The 22,483-nt window shown below is 44.4% G+C and overlaps 1 protein-coding gene across 1 annotated transcript in view; it reads right to left on the minus strand.

Moving 5' to 3' along the window:
- Positions 1-842: 842 nt before the first annotated feature.
- The window catches only part of Cdk6 (cyclin dependent kinase 6), a 210,833-nt gene continuing 189,192 nt past the window's right edge, over positions 843-22,483 (minus strand). The window contains exons 5-7 of the mRNA XM_052720182.1: positions 16,691-16,741; positions 12,141-12,276; positions 843-10,926 (exon numbers count right to left, since the gene is read on the minus strand). Coding sequence (XP_052576142.1) covers positions 10,780-10,926; positions 12,141-12,276; positions 16,691-16,741 — 334 coding nt within the window. The 3' untranslated portion in view covers positions 843-10,779. The remainder of the gene's footprint in view (positions 10,927-12,140; positions 12,277-16,690; positions 16,742-22,483) is intronic.

A 22,483-nucleotide genomic window follows, 5' to 3' on the forward strand; every position in this document is an offset into this window, starting at 1 on the left:
GAAGTCAGCATCCACGTCCTCCGCTGCTGTTCTCCAGTGTCTCTCACTGCACCTGGCTCAGCAACTGACCAGATGGGCTAGCCTTTGAATCCTAGGTCAGGGGCTGTCTTTGTCCTCTCCACATACAATTACAGGACTGGGTGACATCACCTGGATTTTATGTGGGTGCTGGAGATCCAAACTCAGTCCTCATACTTCCATTTCAGGCACTTTACTGACTGAACCCCATCCCTCAGTGAACTTAATTTTTTTTTTTTTGGTGTGTGTGTGGTTCATGCACATGGGTGTGCAGGTGTGTATCCATGTGTGCATGTGTAAGCCAGAGGAGGGCTTCCTCCTCTCTGCCTTATTCTTGTAAGACAGACTCTCTTGCTGAACCAGAGCTCACTTGTGAAATTCAGGCAGGGGTCCCACAAAATTCTTATGATCCACCTGTCTCTGCTGGGGTCACAGGTATAAGCAGCCATACTCGGCTTTTCTATGTGGGGGCTGGGCATTTGAATCTGGTGCCTCATGCCCGCACAGCAAACGCTCACATCCACTGAGTCATCCCCTCAGCTCACCAAGCCTTATTTCTATGAAACCCTTGCACATCTCTGCTGGATCAGTTTGGTGACGCAAACCTTTTTTCACAGTCCCTTCTCTCAATTGCAAGTTCTGAAGTACTGCTGCCATTTTATTTTATTTCTATCTAAAGCACTTAGAGTCGTCGCCTACTCGGTATTTGTTGAATGAGGTGTAAGCACGGCGGGCTGCTCCTCTTTAAAACATTGTGCTAACATGTCTATGATGCAATGGTACCTTACTGAAAATATAGTCATTTAAGTAAAGAGACAAACAGGTGGGAGAGCAACCCATCTCTCAAGGAGTCAGAAACGGCTGTTTTTAATTGCTACCAACATTTTTATTGTAGGAAATACAAAAGGCATGACAAACATACAAACCATTTTCTGGTTTTGCTTCAACCAATTCAGCTGGCACACAAGTGAATCCAATGGATGGTGACCTTTGAACAATGGTTTTGAAAAGCAATGAATTCAATTACCTGACAATAAATACCTAAATCTGCAGTCTAGCACCCAGTAGAAATCCAGTTTCCAAAGGAGTATTGATCTGTGACCCTCTTCATTTCCTGCCCGTTTCCTCTCCTACTGACACAGAAGGAATACTGTAGCCCTCCCTCTCCAGGGAAGCCCCAGGTTAAGATGCCCTTAGGAAGCCTGGAGTCACCCCTTCCCCAAGCTGCTTTTAAAAATGGACTTCTAGTGACGGGAGATTTGGTAGAAGTTGTGGTCTTTGGATGACAGAGACACACCACACACCTCTACTTTCCCATTCTCCTAAGTGGAAAGGGCTCGGATAAACTGACCAGTATTTTCATCTGCTTCAAAGGAAGGGAGCAAAAGCCTTCAGCTCAGGGCTGTGAAGGGCAGGCTTAGAGATACCCTTTTATGATTTTCCTCCGGAGGGCTTCCTGTGTGGAGTGGGGCGTGTGTGTCATTAGAGTGACACAGGTCTACTTGCCCGTCCGTTCATTCGCTATGTGTTCCCCAAGGTCATTTTTCTGAGGGCTAGTAACCTGGATAGGTAGGGCTGCCAGAGAGGGTGAGCCACACCCACCCTTGAGTTACAGCACATGGTTGGTTCACAGACCCTTCAAAGAAAGGTCCCCAGGTGAACCTGGCAGGCTGGCCTGGCAATCCCACCTAGGGGGCACAGAGAAGAGCCGAAGCAACACCATCACCAGGACTCCTGCCCCGTGCTTCTAAGACTGTGTTCTAGGCAGTGAGCTCCCACACCCCTTCTTTGACCTGTTGAACCCAGAGCACCAAAACAGAGCGTTCTGTAGCAATATGAGCAAACGGAACGAGAGCAATTATGCACCTTGAGGGAATGTGCACCCTGATGTCTGCACCGTGAAATCAAAACAGCAGAATGAGTTTCAAGTATGAAGAAACACAGTAAAAGCAGAGCCTGCAGATGGACAGCATACAGCAGCCTGGAATGTTTTTCTCCTGGGACCACAGCCAACAATGAACACTGAATAATGACTGGGTTTAAAGACCAGGATGCACAGAAACATGCTGGGGGGCATTTATGACTGACATCATGAGTACATTCTGTGCCTGGCAACAGGTATTATCTCTTGATGACTATGGCCAGCCAAAGGCAAAGTGGGGGTGGTGGCCAGGCCTAGGCAAGCATACTTGGTGCTGAAAGTATTTCTCATCACATGCTTGATGCCCAAAACTCGGCCAAGGAGGTGGAGAGCGCCAAAGGAGCAGGTCAGGGTAGTAGCAGGAGCACCTTGGGAAGGGAGGGAGCAATGCAGGGCTGGGGTGTACAGTGTGGGGGACACTGGACTTCTGGGGCTAGCTTATACAGCCTAGATTAGCATCTAATATGTGAGACCTCTACAATTCTAGGACCGTGACTTCAGTCCAGAAAACTACGCGTCCAATGTCCAAATGAAGCTCTTTTTACCTTTAAACATTTCTATTCTAAGAATAAGTCACACAAGAAGCAGCTTACCGTGTACAACAGCTTCGCTAAGGCCTAGAAGCAAGTTTTAACTCATCTGTATAAGAATCCAGAAACACAACACACCTTATAGTAAAAACATACTTCTACATATCTAGAAAGGACAACCCTGTAACAGTCCCTACAGCTAACATGCACTCAGGGACACGGCACTGAACCCTGACACACACTGCTCATCTATACAAACACTTGCCCATTAACCTTCAGCTCAGACCAGAAACAGCAGAAACACAACAGGCTTTTGAATTGTTGGGGATTTCTGGCTGTTAAGATCTCAAATAACATGCGATCCTACAGCAAAGTTGCCTGAAATCTGAAAACACATTCTGAAAGCCTCAAGGCATAAACTGGCAGTTCCGTTTCTACAGAACCCCCCTCCCCACTCCGCTCCCTTCTCCACAGTACCACCTGTTCCCACCACTGCACGGGGCACCTACAAGGGCACCAGATTGCTTTGAGAAGCTTTTGTTCACAGAACCAGTCAGGAGGCAGCACCCAGATGCCTGCTCTGCCTGGCATCCACTTTGCTGGATACCTGCACAGTTCCTAAATTAAGGCAATCTCTACACACTTCTCTACCTTAGTATTTGCTATAATTATTCTTACAGTACACTAAATACACACCTGCCAGAAGCAACAGCTACAAGTCTGTGCCTTTGCCTCTTAACACAACAAGACACCTAGACACCGAAAGTACTACACCTAACCAACTGAAATTTTAATCATGTTATACTCATGCAGCTTATTTGGGGTATCACTGTAATTTTGTTTCCTTAGCTCCATCAAGACTATGATAATGAGCATTGAATTCAAGCCCTAACATCTGCCTTTAGTTGCACTTTCACAGGACTGGTGCAGTTTAGCAATAAATAATATACATGAATAATAATAGAAATAATTTATGTAATGTGGAACTTGATAAAAAAATTCCCCATCTGCTAAGTGCTGTTTCTAGTACACTATTAATTCCATGTACTAATACATCTATTACTGTTCATAGGAAAATAATGAAGATAAGTAAGAACTGAAATATACATGGATACACTGTTAGAAATAGGGCCAGAGTGAAAAGATACATGATGTGGGGGAATGCCAAGAAATGATGGAATCTATTTTAATCACTCAGAGAGAGACTTAAGGTCAAACTCAGAGATGTTGGTGGCCACAGAAATATTGCTGGCTAATACATATTACTGCATTTTATAAAACGGAAGATAAGAAAACATCAAGTGGGGGAGAGGGCCCCTCAGTCTTAGCTCATCAACAGAAGGTGGCGAACCCCTGCCTGAGTTAGGACGTACAGAACTCTGTGGCTTTGTGCTCAATTAGGGCCAGACTTAAGTCCTGGCAGTCAATGTGTGCCTATGTGTCCCCTGAAAAAAAAAACCAACAAAACAAAAACAGACGAACAAAAAATCCTACATTTGACAGTCTCAAGGTGTTGATTATTTGTGTGACCCAACAATTCACACAAAAGCTTCTTCTGAACAGGAAAACGTTCTTTCTGCTCAAGGGATAATTTGCTCATTGAAGAAAAGAGAGAAATTGGAAACTAAAGAATTACATGCTTGTGCCAAAATGAAGTAGAAAACAGTTTTTCAAAATGAAACATTTCCAGGAATAACTTTCTGCCACCATGTATGTAGCAGGAAAAATAAAAATTTCTTCTGTAATTATACATCTAAAACAAACCCCACAAACTTTGCGTGTGAGACGTCTGGTAAAGGAGGTGCAGGCAGCATCCAGCATGTCTCTACACCTGAGCGAGCGAGTGAACTGATGCTCAGAGGCAGCCACGTGCTCCTCAGAAGGCACCACAGAGGTTGTGAGCTGCAACAGGGCATTGGCTCTCCTACAACCAGCTCTGGGCCTGGCCCGGCTCCCTGGCCTGGCTGCCCCGGCCCGGCTGCCCCAGCCCATCGTTCTGCCTGGTGGGCTTCAGAACGATTGCACAGAGCAGACCTGGGGGAACTTGGCCTTTCACTGAGGGGCTTAACCTGGAACTGCCTCAGTGAGAGCAGAGGGGTGAAAAGGGCCGGAGGTTCTCAGGGCCTTGGCAGGGCCTGGTCCGCATTCTGATTCAGTGTAAATAACTGAGGCTCGCCTGCCTGCCATTCTGGAGTGAAGTCAAGCAGGGGCGTGTGCGTGTGTGTGTGTGTGTGTGTGTGTGTGTGTGTGTGTGTGTGTCACTCAGAAGGGACAAATGCTTTCTGTCATGGTGTGCCAGAAGCTGAAATACCGTGTCTGTCCATCCCCTCTGCTCTGTCAGCACTGGCTCCGGGGGAAGGTCTCTGAGCAGAAATGTGAATTCACAATGCAGCATAAAACCGACTCTGACAGCGGAAAACCCAAAGCCTTACGTAGATCCCTCCTTCCTGAGCTGTTATGTTCATATATACATACCCAAAATTTTTAAGGATTAGAATTGAAGTGTTTTCACTTGTGGTTTACACGGGTCCAAAAACTACCAGTTCCTCGGTCATTTGCAGGGACGTTTTTAGCACTGCAGGCTTTAGAAAGGGTTTGCTAGACTCAAGTTACTGACGCACTCCTGTTCACTTGAATTTAGAAATGAATCACTGTCACAGGGCCACAGAGGGCGGAGGGGGAAAGCAGCAGACAAGGGAGGTGGGCGTCCTGACTGGGGCCCCTCTTCACAGAGGAGGGTTGACTTCAGGGAAGTAGAAGTAGTTGGATGTCCTAGAACTGCAGGTAATTTTGGGTGCCTCAGAAATGTCCCCTCAGTAACTGTAAAGGCATTCCTTCATCTCTGAAGTGCCATTCTCAAGCATAACTTAGTCACTCAGAACCTAGCTGAAAAGCAAAATGTACAAGCTGCACAATATTGTGAAGACTGTCAATTATCTTAAGAAACATGTTAGATGACAGTTAAAGATGCGTGGAAAACAGTTTGGGGTAATATCTCAAAGAGGTAATACCTCTTTAGCCTTGGTCAGATTTTTCTCTGAGAGCGCCACCTTGTGGAACAGACTGGGATATAGCAACAACCCCCTCCCCCTTCCAACTTCTGCCCCGACAAAACCAAACAACTCCCAATACCTTTCATTCTCACCATTTTAATTCGGAATTATTGTAATACTATTTCTGTAGACTTTTGAGGAAAAACCTGAGGAGAATTTATTCTCAGGTGGCTATTTTCTTGGGGGCCAGAGAAGCAGACCACAGAGGCACGGATATCCTAGCAGTAAGTTAGATTTAACTTGCTGAAAACCCTGGAGGAAACATCCAAAAAAGGCAATTCGGTACTTCATTAGAAAAATTCAAAAAACCAAATTGAGAAAAACAGTTAAAAATTGAACCTGGACGGTGGTGGCGCACGCCTTTAATCGCACGCAGCACTAGGGAGGCAGAGGCAGGTGGATCTCTGTGAGTTCGAGGCCCAGCCTGGTCTACAGAGCGAGATCCAGGATAGCTAGGGCTACACAAAGAAATCTTGTCTTGGGAGAAAAAAAAAAGCATCTCTTTCAGAAGACAGTAGGGCAAAAGAATAATTTTCGCTTATTTCCTTAAAAAAAAAAACAAAACAAAACTAAAAGCCAACAGAAATTAGATATGCTTGAGATGTGCAATCCAGGCGCCTGGAAGAGGCAGGAGGCTGTAGACACCAGGCCAGCCTGGCTTGTCTAACCAGACTTACCCCCTCCATAGACAGGAAGCTGGGAGGAGATGAAGGTGCTGTGTTTCTCCTGCATGTGAGGGCCCACTGTTCCTAATCATTCCAGGAATCACACCTTGCATCAGGCTTCGGTAGCATGAGGCTCTTCCACTGTGGAGAATGAATGTATGAACACCTTCCTAACTATGGACCCAGATATAAGGATGCACATGATGAAGGATTTTTGGATAAGGCTTATAGGTTGTCCATTCTCAGCTGCCTAGGAGGTAAATGCCACTTAAATTTTCATTATTTTATAGTGAATATTCCTAGGCATGTATATATAGTGAGGATAGCTGCTTTTTTCCTATGAAATGAGGGAGGAATACCAATGATTCTGTGTGTCTCTACAAAACTTGTATTTTTTTGACACACCAAGTCCACAAGTGCTGGATGACTTCAAAATTTTTTCTTGGAATATACTTAATGGCAAAAGTGTATTATTCAAAAATGTATGTAAATTTGAAAATACCCTTTGAATACTGTTGTTTGTTCCCATTATTTTGTAGTCTTTAAAGGTTCTGAAATCACACAGCATCGTTATTTCCTGTCACAATGTAAAGCATGCATTCTCGTGCAGGTTATCAACAGATGCTAACACAGGAAGCAGGAACAGTGGCACGGGACTTAAAGCTCTTCTTTCCTGGACCCAGCTGTGCAACAAAAATGTGCTTTCAGGAGATGTGAGTCACTTGGTGCTCCTAAAAAACAGTCAGACTGGGGCAGCGGCGCACGCCTTTACTCCCAGCAATCAGGAGGCAGGGGCAAGCAGATCTACTTGAGTTCGCGGATAGTCTGATCTATAAAGTGAGTTCCAGGACAGCCATGGCTACAGAGAAACCCTGGTGCGTGTGTGTGTGTGTGTGTGTGTGTGTGTGTGTGTGTGTGTGTGTGTGTGTGTTTCTAACTACGATGTTAGAAAGTTTACATGATTTAACTCCCACAACAAGAATGGCTATAACTGGCCTTGGTAGGCACAGCTTTTCAGAGAAGCAGCTATGGTTACTTTAAAAACAATTTCAGGACATACTTTAAAGTTCAAAATGTTTGCTCCTTTTGACTTTCTCAAACAAGTTGGCTAGCATCCTATTCCAGAGGCAACTGCACCCCTTTCTAGCCAACTGCACCCCTTTCTATTTAAGGTGTTATGCTAGAATTTTTATTTTCATTAAAAATGATCACACGGAGATACAGTTTTTAAGTGACGACTTCTGAGCTGTTTTAAGTAAATCACTTAAGGCTAAATTCAAATCTACTATTCAGTGAGTGGGTTCTGAGAGAAAATCGTGAGAAGCGGGGGGCAGAAATGGTCCCAAGCTAATGAAACAGTTTCTCTGCTGCTTGAGTGCCCGTCTTTCAAAGAGGGACAGAGTGGGAGGCTGCAGCCCACTGGGTGCTCACGGACTGTGCTGCTAAGGGTGGTGGGCGGTGGGGACTCCTCGCCACAAGATAGCGTGTGAACTTATGGGGACTACCTGGAAAACTCCCCTTTTGTTTCTGAGGAGGCTGTCACAACGCCGTGAGTCCTGCAATGCCATGGCCTCTGGAACCAAACCCCGAAGGGAAGCGATTAGGCATGTTCTTGCGCTGTTCCTACTGTAATTTCAAACTTGTTTCTCCTTACTGAAAGCTGTTTCGGCAGAAGGCTGGGGCAGTAGGATCTTCTCAGTGACAAGGGTGCGTGAAACCATCGGCCACAAGGGGGAGCCCTGCTCACTGAGTCTTCATTCTACTTTAGGTTTCCATGTGCTACTAAGGGCCCGAAGGGCAAGGTTCCTTGTATGGAAACTGGGTTTCAGAAGTGTGAGCCTCAGGGAGACGTACATCCAGAGAACAGCTGTATAAACAAAGATCTGGGGCAGAGATGCAAAATCCAGAGAGGTGGGATGCCCTTTCTGCACCATCCTGGCACAATATGACAAGTTCTAATACCAAAATGCTTTGTGATTTAAAAACACCACTTAAAGCAGGGCAGTGGTGGCCGCACGCCTTTAGTCTCAGCACTCGTGAGACACAAGCAGGTGGATCTTTGTGAGTTCGAGGGCAGCCTGGTCCCCAGGACAGCCAGAGCTACACAGAGAAACCCTGTCTCAAAACCAAAAAAACAAACTAACAAAAAATAAAAAAAAAAAAACCAAAACAACACCCCCCCAAACCGAGAATGAACAATCAAAACATCTACTAAGAAATAAGCCCAAAACAGATGACAATAATGAAGTTGAACTCTATACGTTAAAAATTCTGAAGAGTAGATAGATTCCAGTTTAAGATAGCTGTATTTTCCTTGAACAAAGCTAACGGGGGTTGGGTTGGGGTGGGGTGTGTGTGTCTTTTTTTTTTTTTCTTCCAAAAGCAAAACCCTCAAAATTATTTTCACTTTATCACATGGATACTAAACCGAAATGGAGTAGGCCATGGCAAATGAGTTTTATGTTCGATTTCTAGGCCCCAGAAAAAAACCTGCCTTTTGAACCTTGCTCAAAGGCAAGGCAGAATTCACTGTCCCAGTGAGACCTAGGACAGGCCTTGTCTGCTGCTCTGAGCCTAGCTCAAGCTTTGGCCGCACTGGTAACACACCCCAGTGCTTTAACAATGAGGCACAGAACATTCTCCCAGCCTAGCTTTTTTTTTTTTAATCTTGCTTTTGAAAAAAAAAATTCTGTTTCTCAAGATACTGAATCAGAAGAATGTAATAAATGTATTAAGAAAAAAAAGAAAGACTCCCAACCCCCAAAGCTCTCAGGAAGGGCATCTAATTATTCTCTATTCAAGATAATCACATGTATTATTCAGCTACAAAGAATTCAGTAAGGCTTCAGAATATATAAACACCATCTGAAACCTGTCCTACTGTGTGAAACATCAGCCATTCTTTCAAAGTTCTACACTGAAACATGATCTAGCTTCTATACACATGCACCTGAAACGTGACTGAACACACAGCTACACTCCCCCAAAGCTGCTCTCTACACCTTCTAATCACTAGGGCACTAAATTCGAGCACAAGGCAAAGGTGGCATGGAGTAGAAGGGACTGAGAGAGAATAGCAAGGTCCAGCTGTTTATGATGCCCAGGCCAGGCTGGCTCTGCAGAAAGCAGAACTGAGCACAAGGCACCAGAGAAAAGTACACCCTGCGGATGGAGAGAGAGCGAGATCACTTTAGAAAGTAGACAGTTACCTCTAAAAGGAGGAAAAGCCATCCTCCTCCCTCGGACACTGCACTGACAATGTACTCTACAGGAATGGAAAACACTCAGTGCCCGCTGACAGCAACCTCTACACTGGTGACACACAGAACAGTACTCCACACTGCCCAAGTGACCTCATGACAGCAGGCGGGAAGACTTCACTAAGAAGATGTAGGTGGACCCTGTTCGGATTGCAGAATTGGAGCCAAAAGCCATAAACAAGGTCATTTGCAAAGCATCAGTGAGAGACAGTGAGCAGGCAGGTGTGGTGTGGGGGGCAGCTGGGCAGTCTGTCCTTAGTTAGGCAACACGTATTAGACGTGCTGGCATTAGAGAAGGTGGGCACTATACACATAAGGCAGACTGTGGCAAGTGCTCGGAAGTATGGGGTGGCAGGTGTGGAGAACTAAATGGCGTTCCTGTCTCTAGTCAGAACCATCCCCAAATCAGAGAAGGAAGCAATTCCCTAAGACAAAGAACAAAATACCAAGAAACACAAAGGAAATAACATTTCAAACCAGAAAATACAGGCCTTCTCTATCTTTAAAATGTATTTGAGGTACACTCCCTAAATCTATTGCAAGTAATAAAATGCTTATAAGGCCTTTCCCAAAAGAAACAATTGAGTACTGTACTATATATAGGACTTAGGACAAGTAAATTCAGCTTTCCAAAGAGCAAACAGAAGGATGCATGCTTAGAAAAAGTCTCTTAAAAGATACTAGGGTTTTTCCTCCCTTTTTCTTTCTTGTTTTTGTGGTGTCTAGAACTTTATCGTTTACTGCTAGCCAAAGCTTTTGGACAGAAAGGAAATGCCGAGGACGTAGGCTCACCTTTCTAACTGAGAGGACTACACTGCTGAGTCACCTTCATTGAACAAGCCCTTGTTCCTATCAGTCATTTTAGTCCTTAAAATTCAACTATTCTTGTTGTCTACAAAAAGTAACATTTTAGGAGATCAGGGATCTCTCTCTCACACACACTCACAAGTACCAAAGCAGGCCCAGCAGCTGCAGAGGGATGACATCGTAACTCAGCTGGGCCTGGGTTACCCACCCCACACGGGCAGCATTCAAGGCTAGGAAATGAACGGCAGCACAATTGGTCAGCAGCTTCTCTTCTCTGGAAGTTTTCCAGGCTCTTGAAACAGACAGACAGACAAACAAGTGAACGAACATAAAGCTGCAATGACTCTTGCATTGATTTCTGAACAGTAAACTAGGTGGTGTCCTTGGTGGAGCAGAGCCCATCCAGAAGCCGGCAGCTGGAAGGCCCACAGCCAGCCATCTTCACCTGCTCTGCAAGCCTTGCTGAGGGGACTCGTCAGCTACCAACATGCTTCGATGACCAGCTCATGGCATCCCCGGGGAACCTCAGGCTGTGTTCAGCTCTGAGGTGCTCTGGGTGGATGACAGGTGGGTGTGCAGGCTGTCCTTGTACCTCTCCAGGTCTTGGAAGTATGGGTGATTCAGGGCGCCATAGGCGGATATTCTTTTAGCTGGATTAAATGTCAAGCATTTCTGCAATAAAGAAAACATTTTATCAGAAACATATCAAGGTGAACAATGTGCTTATACGTTGGACCTCGGGGCAAGCCTTGGAAAAGGTGACCTCTAAACCTCTGTTCTGCTTTAGGAAGAAAGTCACTAGTATGAGAATGAACTAAAGCACCCCAAACAATAAATACTGCTTCTGTTAAAAAAATTTAATTTCATTGCCAAATAATTGACTTAAAAATCACCTTACAGAATCACACCTTTTTCAAGGGTTGGTAGGCTGGGAGGAACAGCCTTACCTTCATTGAAGTTACCCTCGACCATCAACTGACCTAGGCCTTCAGGGTATCCTGTGCTTCCATGAGAAAAACATATGGCAGGAACCTGCTGCCTCTCTGGCCTGGGCAGCAGAATGAGATAGATACACAGAGAAGAGCAGGTCTGAATCAGGTAATAAGGGCTCTTCACTCAGGAGGTTAATAGCAGACTTCTTACTCACAGGGCTCTGACGACAAGGACAGTCCAGAGAGAAGGGCCTTCCGAGCTCCCAAGGGCAGCACAGTATACACAACATCAATAATTAGGGAGTTTGAGAGTACAAAAGTACTTATTCTGTTTTTTAAAAAAGTCCTACATTTGAAGCATGTCTGTGTTTGTGTCTGTGTGTGGGAATGTGCACATGGGTGCAGGTACCTGTGGAGGCCAAAAGAGAGTGTTGCTGGGGTTGGGAGTTACAAGCTGTGGTAAGCTGCCTGCCATGGGTGCTGGGAACTCAACCTGAGTCCTCTGCAAAAGCTGTGCATATTCTTAAGAACTGAGACATTGCTCCAGCCCCAGAATCTGATTTTCAGTGGTATTTTTCATATGTGCATGGCACACTAAATGCTTATTAAATAAATCAATAACTAGAAGTACCGTTACTTGGTTCCTTTGGGTAAAACATCTGCATAGATGTGAGTCTCAAGTTGCTTCAAGTCTCATGGAACTTTAAACAAGTAAACGTGTTTACTTGTCAAGAAGCCTGTGCCCAAGGAATCCAGAGTCTTCTAACGCTGCATCCAAATACGCATTCAAAACTTTGTGTTAAGAGTTGGAGTAGAAAAGACATTCCAGAATCAAAAGCCACCAGCTGGAAACAAAAATCCACAGGAAGACTACAGCCTCTCATACCGTGTGGTTGTGGCATACGATGCTGTTTGTCTAAATGGGCACAGGCCAACTACATCCCGGGAACTTACCAGAAGTAGGTCTTTGCCTAGTTCATCAATATCTGTCACAAACTTCTCGATGGGTTGGGCAGATTTGGAATGAAAAGCCTGCCTGGGAAGGGCAACATCCCTGGGCCAGTCTTCTTCTCCTGGGAGTCCAATCACACTACAGATGGACAGAAGTGAATGTGAACATTGGCAGTCAAGCGAAGGGCTTCCTCACCAAATCCTAGAGCAGGTAAACACCACAGGGCAGGTGTGGGGACAGGAGCTCCAGGAGAACCTCGCCTCATGGCGGAAAGGAATTCTCACTTAACCTACTGCCCTGTACAGGGCAGGCACACGGCACGATCTCAGACACTATGAAGTTCTCTGGCAGGAATGAACAGCGTCCCTGGCAGCAGACACTAATGGGAGGTATGTGGATGGGACCTGTGGAGTCAGGGGCCAGTCCTGGTGTAGTGACGAGGCAGGGCCTGCTACTCTGAAGACAGACACTTGGATATACAGGGTCCTCCTCTACGCCCGATGACGCTCTGCTCTGTGTTGATAGAACAGCTTTGCGAAGATGGGCTTTCACGATGCCCACCCGGCATAGCTTATTAACACATTACTTTGGCCAAGTTTTTAAATTAAAGAGTAATTTTCTAAACGATTATGTAAATTAGACTCAAAAATAAGGTTAAAAAGTATGTCGGTCCTATCTTATGCAAGCCCTATTTAGTGGTATCCCGAAGTGAGAAACAGTCAATTAAAAGGGTGTCATTTAGGTTTCCCCTGACAACCATTCTGGGATCAGAAATGTGGAGGGAATAGCAAGCCATAAAAAGAGCTTTGGGAATAGGCAGATGTGGCTTCAAATTCAGCACCTGCCCTTAACTGACATGTGAGGACAAATTACATGACAACCATGAGCTCTGGGGTCTTTACGTACGTGACAGTGGTAATTTATGGTTATATGAGGGATGGTGGTAATTTATTGAAGCTGCATACTACAGTGCCTGGCACACAGTAAATGCAGCCAACGTCCATTTGTTACTTATTATTGGTAGGCTGGTGGCTCTGAATAATTTATACATATGTAGTATTATTTCTAGTTTATGTATAGATCATACATAAATATATCTATTATTTATAGTTTATGGTAAGTGTATTTGGACAGTACATAGACTCTGAGTAACTGTGAACTGAAAAACAAAAACATGGTTTAGTAGACAGGGTATACAGTTGCAGATACAGATCCAAACTATTTGAACCCTAGTTAGAAATGGCACTAGCGCCGGGCGGTGGTGGCGCACGCCTTTAATCCCAGCACTCGGGAGGCAGAGCCAGGCGGATCTCTGTGAGTTCGAGGCCAGCCTGGGCTACCAAGTGAGTTCCAGGAGAGGCGCAAAGCTACACAGAGAAACCCTGTCTCGAAAAACAAAAACAAAAAAAAAAAAAGAAAAAAAAGAAATGGCACTAGCTTGCATTAAAATCCTCTTCTGTACTTTCTGCAGCATAGGACCAGAAGGTGTGGCCACAGACATCTTTCAAGAAGACAGATGGTAAACGTCACAGGATCTACAGGACGTTGTCACTGTTCCCTTCCCACATCACAGACCTCCCTGGGAAGAGCAGATTCCCCGCCATCCATGCAGATGCCACCAGACACTAACGCTGTCTGTCCCCGAGGCATCAGCAGAGAGCCACATAAAGGCAGACTCATGGACATAGGGAATCAATGAGCGAAATCACGACTTGTGCAACATGCAAGTATGTTCAATAGCAAGGGCTGTAATGTGAGTAACCAAAGGGTAAAAACACTATTGTAACTACAAAAGGAAACACAGGGATGCGTTTGAATAGGATGGGCTATGGCAGTGGAGGAAAAGAATACTTATTACAGAGACTTTGAAACTTCTATCCCCTTCTAGCCCTTTTATATCAAGACTTTTGTACATTATCATCAGCTACCTGGAAATGGATTATAAGGATGCTTAGAATTTAAATTACTTTACTGGCAGCATTTTTTGAAAAGGTAGTATTTCACTGTGCAGCCCAGGCTGGCTTCAAACTCACAATCCTCCTGTCTTAAGCCTCCTGAGTATTATTAGCAGCTTTGAACATACCTATAGATTTGAAATCTTATGAATACAGCAGCCAGAGCCAAACACTTTCAGAGAAACACTATGTCTATCTATATAAGTAAATACATATTAACTACACATAGGTGTGGATATATGTGCATATATACATACATACGTCAAAATAAAACTTAAAGCCCACCCTCCTGTACAAACCCATGAGACACTTGGGTCAGGTGCATCACCTCAGTGACGGGAAGACAGAATGAGGAGTGAGAGTGCCTGCTGCCGTCACACACCCAGGTCTCCTTACTCCGCACCTCGTATTTTACTTCTATTTAATGATGCTACCGCTCTTAGAAAATGCTAATGTGTGGCCTCACACCACGGCTCACTTCTGAAGCACTCGACGGTCTCTGAAATCAGAATCTGTCTACAGCTTACCTTACTAAGAGTGAGAGACTACAGGACTTTCCTTAGGGGGAAAAATCCACTTCCTGTCCAATAAAGACTGCCATGGCCCATAATGAGCATAATGAGATTGTGACAAGTTCATTAGAAAAGGCTCGCATCACATTTCACTATTTGGACAGCTGAATAGAAGCTGCGATCGTTGACATTTACACTGGAAAGCCTGTCAGGGCTTAGACTCTAATAATGGCTGTGCTGGATGGGGCAGAAATAATTCCTCAAGCAGTTTATCAGTGACACTAGGGTGCAGCATTGTCCCTTTTCTGTTGAGAGGACCATTCAGAACCATGAAGCCAAGCCAGAAACCAAGAAGTGTAATCTAAAGGCACAAAACATACAAGGCTTTGCGGCTGCTTTTCTGCTAGCCACGTGGGAGTGCCAGGCCTTGGCCAAAAGTCGAGTAGGCTTTCCCACGGGACAAGCCAAATGTCCCTTTTGGCCTACTGCACTGGCTCCGTGGTCTAAGAGTACACACAGTGCTACAGGTCTGCAGACCATGCTGGGGGTGGCCAGGAATCCCAGGAGGAGCAGGCAGGGGAGGGGGGCAGATGACGACCTCCAGGGCCCAGCAGGCAGATGCCACCAAGACAGCCTTTCCTTTCCATAAGGGAAAACTGGAATGTTTACTCTCCTGGGTCCCTCTTGAAGATCACATGCACACAGAACACACTGCACAGTCCCAGGGAGAATACGAGTCCAGCAGTGAAAAACAGGAGCCTGCCTTGCAAAGGCAGGGCACGGAACAAAAGCGATCAGCAGAGAATGCGTCCATTTTACAGGACTGTCAGGAGGTGTTGGTGGGTGCTCAGGACCTGGGAAGTCCCCAGACAAGACCAGACCGGACCAGACCAAACCAAAACAACAATAACAAAGTAAACTACCTCCCCAACACACAAATCAAAGTCAGCAAATGTTCTTTCGGCTTCAAAGCATTGGGAACAGCTTCTAATTCCCCAAAGAACCAAGTTATCAGCTTTGGGGTGAATTCCAGGTTTGAAGCAATCACACTTAAATAGATAATTCTGTAGGGGCATTTTTTTTTTTTTTTGTGGGGAAGGGGGAGGAGGAAGTCTTATAGATTCAAAATTCCATGAAAGTCACTTGAGATTCATAAATGTCACCAACCAATGATGACGGTGATGTTTAGCCAGGACCCCTATGCTCTTTCCAACCTATCTAACTTGGGGTGGGGCTCGGCAAAAGTACATTTCCAAATAGGATGCCACACAGCACGCCTTGTGAGAAGAAAGGCCCCAGCTACGTTCTAGCAACATGAAAGCATGCACATCCTCACATGCACAAACACGTAGGCACGAATGAAGTTTGCAAATCATCACAGAGCAATGGAACGAACAGCTGGAAGCAACGAGCGAGCTGGAGAACAGCCTACACGAGAACCTCACGTCAGTTCCATTCCTCAGGTGCAGAAGTGAAAGGAAAAAGGGTCAAGGTAGCAATGCCGAGCTGGGCATAGTGCAGTAAGCTCACCGTAGGGGGCTTCAGGTGACGACTTCTCACTCACACAGTTACTCAGCCACAGTCTAAGATGAGAACCTAGGTCTCTCATTCCCTATTTTGGTGTTCTGAGAGAAAATGTGACGGGGTAGCATTTTTTGTCCTTGGCTTGGGAATGCGATGAAAAACCAACAAGAATGATCAAGGACTCTCAATGAGAACAGGCTGCCTCCCTGGACAGGCTGGGAATCCTAAGCCATCAAGGGTCCCGTCTCTTAGGGGAGGTAAACTGGATGTGACCACAAGCAGACAACACATCTGCACTATGGAGCTTGCACTTAGAGCTCAGCCAAGCATGGAGAAGCAGCAACGACCCGCCCAGGAAGCACACAAGTTTTCAGAGCACAGCAGCATGTCATGACCAGCCCTGTGAGGGGCTCTCTTCTACCCTGTCCCCACTCACCACACCAACTAGTCAGACTGTCTGCAGCAGCAGCTTGAGGCAAGAAAGAGAAGAGAGAAAGGAGAACATCAGAGGAAAGTCACTGCAAACTTTTCATGTGATGGAAGACCGTAATTGTTACTTACTCCAAGATTTTTCCTAGTTGATCCACATCTGAACTTCCGCGAAAAAGAGGCCTAAAAGAGTAAAGACACGTCTTAAAAGCAGGCATTTCCTGAAGTTACGTTCCAATCATTGTCATTATCACTGTCCAGCCGAAAGCCAAATATTCTTCACCGGTGGGAGGAAGAATGACTGTCCCTCTCTGGTTAGGGGAGGCTTTCCATGTATTTCTCTTGCAACAGACACCCTCCTGCTGGCTGTTGACTTTTATGACTATGCACCCGGTTTCATGCCATCACAACAACGAAGTACCATGGTCTACAGGCCCAGGTCTTAAAGTTCAGTTTAACTTGCCACAGGGTGGAGCCCACCTTGGTCCCAGCCTCCCACTAAAGGTACGTGGGAGTCCTGAGGCTGTCCTCAGAGTGCCTCTCACACCACGCCACGCGGGTACTTCCTCCTGGGCCTCTCTCCTATCTGTCCTGGGTCCTGTAGTGTACCACCGCTGGGTCTCTTTTCTTAACTATGCTCCTGTCCTTTCTCTTAGTATTATAGTTGCTAACCATCACATGTTCAAAAATCTTAGCTCTGGCCTTCAGAGGCAACTGTGCCCCCTTCTGAACTCAAAGCCTTCCTTATCTACAGCAACCATTTCACTGGCAACGAAATAAGCTCCCTTTGTGACATTTCTGGTGTTTTCCCAAGTAGACCAAATAGTCCTTTGAGGGTGGGGACGTCTCAAGGTTTCCGCATAAGTCTTGTCCTAATACTTTTCCTAACAGACACACAGTTACTAAACATTTGTTGTTGTTGTTTACACCTGTAGTATACAAATAAATCCTCTTCAACTCCTTGTTCAGTGAATGGCATAAACAGCTATTTTTCTCTTTCTCTTTTAATTTTTTTATTTTTGAGTCAGAGCTTATTGCAAAGCCCACTCTTGCCTGGAATTCATTATGTGGACTTAAGGTAGCCTCCAACTCACCACTACTACCGGCTCTATTAATATTAATCTATTTCAAATATTTATAGGTTTTTGTCAAGAACTGTATTCCTTATTATATTAGATATCAAACGTGTGTGTGTGTGTGTGTGTGTGTGTGTGTGTGTGTGTGTGTGTGTGTGTGTGCGTGCGCGTGTGTGCGCGCGCGCGTGCTGCTGGCCACAAATCCAGAGCCACACATGTAAAAATGAGCACTCCATGACAGAGGCAGCTGCATTCCCAGCCCTTAGACAAGTTTCAGAAATAGCGAAGCAGAAAGTGAAAAAGTGATAAAACTCAAAAAACAAAAACAAACAACAACAACCCACAGAATTATGGACTCTTAGCAGCTGTCTTTTACAGAATGTGAATGTTGTATCTAGCACATTTTCAAATGTTCCCCAAACAGGGTATTATTTAATTTCCACAAAAACTCCAGGAGCAATGAAGGATTACCATCACCACTGTAGACAAGGAAACAGGATCAACAAATGATACACGACTTAACCAACACCTAAAGAATTGCAGACATGAAATTCAAACCAAGTCTGCTTTGCCCCAAAGCCTGCACTGCGCATCTCACGGTTATGTCGAAACACATTTATTTTCATTACTAATGTTCTCTTAGCTCAGTTCTGTGCAGCTAACGCCACCGGGGAGAAGCAGTATGGGACTCTGGGAAGGGGTGCTTCAGAGTCCTGGTATTTCACAAGCTGGTGCTGTGGGATCTTGTATTCAGACTGCTCTCCAAATGTCTATGAGCCTTTATATTTTGTTCTACTTAAGGAACAGAGCAACCCATCAGCTGAAGGGTGCTTGCTGTGTTCTCTGTACCTCACTCCCTGGTGGGTGCTGTGTCTGAGTGTGGGGGGCAGGCATACAATGAAGAGGTGGGGCGCTGGGTGGGGGCTCTGTCTCCATGAATGGGATTCATGCTGTAAGAGGCGGAAAGATGCGCCCTGTCCCTTCTGACTTGTGAGGAGGCAGCAAGAAGCTGGTGCGTTGGAAGCAGGCAAGCTTCACTAGACACTGAATCTTCATCTTAGGTTTCACAGCTTAAAGGACCATGCACAATAAACTTCTGTTGTTTGCATGCACTTTCTGTTTTTATTTTTGTTAGCTAATATTATTTCCTTCTTGGGTCTCTGAGGGAGTTGAAGATCAGTTAGTTATAGTTGAAGGTTAGTTAGTTATAGTTGAAGATTAATTAGGATAGAAAGTGAATTAGATACATTTTGGACTTAACAAAATAGGATAGATAATGAAATTATTTTCTCTGAATTTGTCAAATACAAATGGACTAGACATTGTTTAGACATTTATTACTTGTATATATTGTATATAGTCATTGTACTTTTGTATATAGTTTTTCTTTTGTTAGTTATAACCTTTTTCTTTTTTTTCCTTTTTATTAAAATAGAAAAGGGGAAATGTGGTGGTATTTTACTTGTACTGAAATGTGATTTTAATTGTATGTTAATAAATAAAGTTGTCTGGGGGTCAGAGCTATTAGAGTCATAGCAAGTGCATGGCGTCGGTGGCGCACGCCTTTAAGGACCTGGAGGGCGGTACATTCAGGCAGTGACGAGGCAGTCACATGTTTGGGTTTACAACCAATGACAAGGCAGAACAGGAAGACTTTAAGGACAGACACACAGGAAGTAGGTCCCTTTTCGGAGAGCTCTCTTGGCTGGAGAGGATCCCTGAATCAGGAAGGGTGAGGCTCTTAGCTCTGACCTCTTGGCTTTCTTCTCTGAATTGGCTCTGTGTTTCTTATTTTATAAGACCGTTGGTTACATCTACAGTTGTTTATAAACTACCCAGTCTAAGGGGTTCGTTTACAATTATCAAATAGACTAAAACAATAATCCTTTTGGATCCTTAAGTCTCGGCTCCAGGGCCCAATCTTTTTGCTTATACTAAATTTTTATTTTTCCAAATATTGCCCTTTCTTTTCACTCAGATATTTGCTTAACATCAGAGTAAATTATGAAAATTATAAAAGGCAAAGTCAAAATGACATTCTGAGGTGTAGGAATACATAACTGACCCTCCCTACTATTAAACAGGTTTTAAAAGGCTTGAGGGTGAGGGATACCAGGTTAACCAAGTTTATACACAGAGGAAGGATTACCAGCTAACCTGGTGAGCTGATTATGTGACTATGTAACTGGGCTAGCTGCATCACCTCTCATGAAAATGGGGGCCACAGAAGCTGGTGAGAAATTACTTTTGAGTATCACAGAACTGCGTAACATCAATATTCTGGCCACAGCTATTGAGAAGAAAGCAAAATAGGCTATCTTGAATGGATGCCTCTCCTATGCAAAGGCCTAAGCCTGTCTCTTGTTCTCGGTGCATGTCTTAGGTTATTTGGGCAACTAGAACAGACTCATAAGCCAGAGAAGAGTCATAGGAACAAGAGAAATGGACCCCTCTCAGTTTAAGATGATGGCAAGCAGGTGAGGACCCCACTTCCTGCTTTGTAAAACAGCATGGCTGCCTTCTTGTTCCCTCAAGACCCAACTGAAACAGAAGGTGTTGTAGAATATTATTTTAGAGTGTGTTACTTTTGTTTATGTTGCCTTTGTTTAACTCTGAAGCTGTGTTATTGTGCCTGTGTAAAACACCTGATGGCCTAATGAAGAACTGAATGGCCCATAGCAAGGCAGGAAGAAGGATAGGCGGGGCTGGCAGGCAGAGAGAATATACAGAGGGAGAAATTTGGGAGGAGAGAGAAGAGATGGAGGAGCGAAAAAAGAGGGAGCCGGAGAAGGAGGGGGACATCAGATGCCAGCCACCCAGCTACAGAGCAAGCCACGGAGTAAGAGTAAGGTTTGCAGAGAATGGGAAAAGTCCAGAGACAAAAGGTAGATGATTTAAGAAAAGCTGGCTAGAAACTAAGCCAAGCTAAGGTCGGGCATTCATAAGTAATAAGAAGCCTCCGTGAGTGATTTATTTGGGAGCTGGGTGGTGGGTCTCCTAAAATAGAACAAAAGAAGAAATAAAAAACAACATTTTGGCGTACCAACTTAGGACTCGACTATCCACCTAGAGCCTGAGAAAGCTGAACAACAGCAACCAAAGGACATGGCTCCTGTAAGAGTTTCTGCCAGGCAGTCTCTGCCGGTCACTGAGCCCTTGAACAGCTAGTACGTTAAGTAGGAACAAAAAACTAAGTAAAAATGTCTGCCACAGTGCAAGCATCGGCATTTTAGAGCTCTAGGAAGGTTCAGTGCAGTCCCTGGTCAGACAAACCTTCAACCCGCCTTTAGCTTCAGGCTTGGCTTTCAGGACCTGAGAAGTGGGAGGAGCCGGCTGAGAGCCCCACCAGGAGAATCCGGGTGTAGGTTAGCAGTTTAAAGGTTTGCTCATATGGTCAAAAAAGGCTGAAGATACACAATAAGAGAGATCCAGACAGATAAACCTCTAAACAGGTTACAGCACGTTTAACAATGTGCGTAGGCTTAAGAAAAGGAAAAGGGTATAGTCACAGATTTACAAAATAAAGTCTTTAAAGAGAGAATAAAAGAAAAAAAAGCCATGTAAGATGGGAAATACACAGGTAGTCCGGATGCTGTATGTTATTGTGTTGACTTTGAAGTTTTTGATTGTTGAAAAGCAAAGGACAGCTACAAAGAGACCTGGAATTGAAAGAGGGACTGTTGAAATAAACCAGCCTATATGCTTTAGGAATGCCTTAACTTTTAAAAAGTCAAAAAACAGATCTGTCAAATGGAGATCAAGGGGCAGAGACTAAGTTTTTGGTTTAGTATCTTTTGTGGGGAGAAATGAGGTGAACGTGGCTGGATCTTTGTTATTGAGACAGAGCTGAGCTGGAAGGAAGAAACAAAGAAGCAGAAGGACAGAAAACCACCGTCCGTCCGTCCCAGAATTCCTGAGATGACTTAGAGAGGCCCTACATGAAGAATGAAGGTGGACAGGGATTTTCAATGGAAATCAGTGGGTCAAATGCACACAAGAGAAAAAAAATGACATAATTCCTTCATTTTTAAAGGAGCCACAAAGCAAAGCCATTTTGTCTTTTTTTTTTCTTCTGGGTCACACACACGTGCTAATTCTTTTAAATGTATTATTTAAAAATAAAATCAACAGTACAGATACTTTGTTAAAAGTAGCAAATACGAAGGCTTTTTTTTCAAAGTTTCAAATATATTTCTCTTGTACACATTTTTTTTTTCTGGTTAAATAATGAAACATGAAGATAACTACTTTCTAAGACTAACATGTATGGAAAAATCATATTTTATTACACAGGACATTTCCAAAGCTCGAGAGTTTTAGACATTTCCTTATGATTATCACAAACTACATTGACTTTAGATGACTTTCCAACAGGTTAAGCACACCCTTACATAACAGCACCACACCCTTCCGCTAAAGGTACTGTCTGGCTCTGCCTTTCACGGGGCCCGTTTCTAATTTTATGTCTGCTTTTCCTATCACGCAGCTTGGGATACTTCTTTTGCTTTATAAGATTGTTTCTATACTCGCCTCTTTTCTTTCCTTTTTAAAAAAGTTTCGACACTATTTATCAGACACTCAATTTGCAAAGAAGAATTCTCAATTACTCTGCAAGTGAACACAGCATGAAGCTAAGCTCAAGCGCTTTGGAAGCATCCCCTTTAAGCCTTTTTTAAGGTTTACATGTATTTTCATACTGTAACCTGTATTCCATGATAAATCACTGAACATTTACACCGAATCAACCAGAGGCGCATAGGCGGGTCTTCTGATTAGTCACCTGACAGGTGCCTCTTCCTCGCTTTCCCCCAGCTTGCTTGCCTCCACAGCCAAGAGGAAGCTTTTGCAT

Source organism: Peromyscus californicus, unplaced genomic scaffold, assembly GCF_007827085.1.
Source record: "Peromyscus californicus insignis strain IS unplaced genomic scaffold, ASM782708v3 Scaffold_6__1_contigs__length_162567912, whole genome shotgun sequence".
NCBI classification, from domain to species: Eukaryota; Metazoa; Chordata; class Mammalia; order Rodentia; family Cricetidae; genus Peromyscus; species Peromyscus californicus.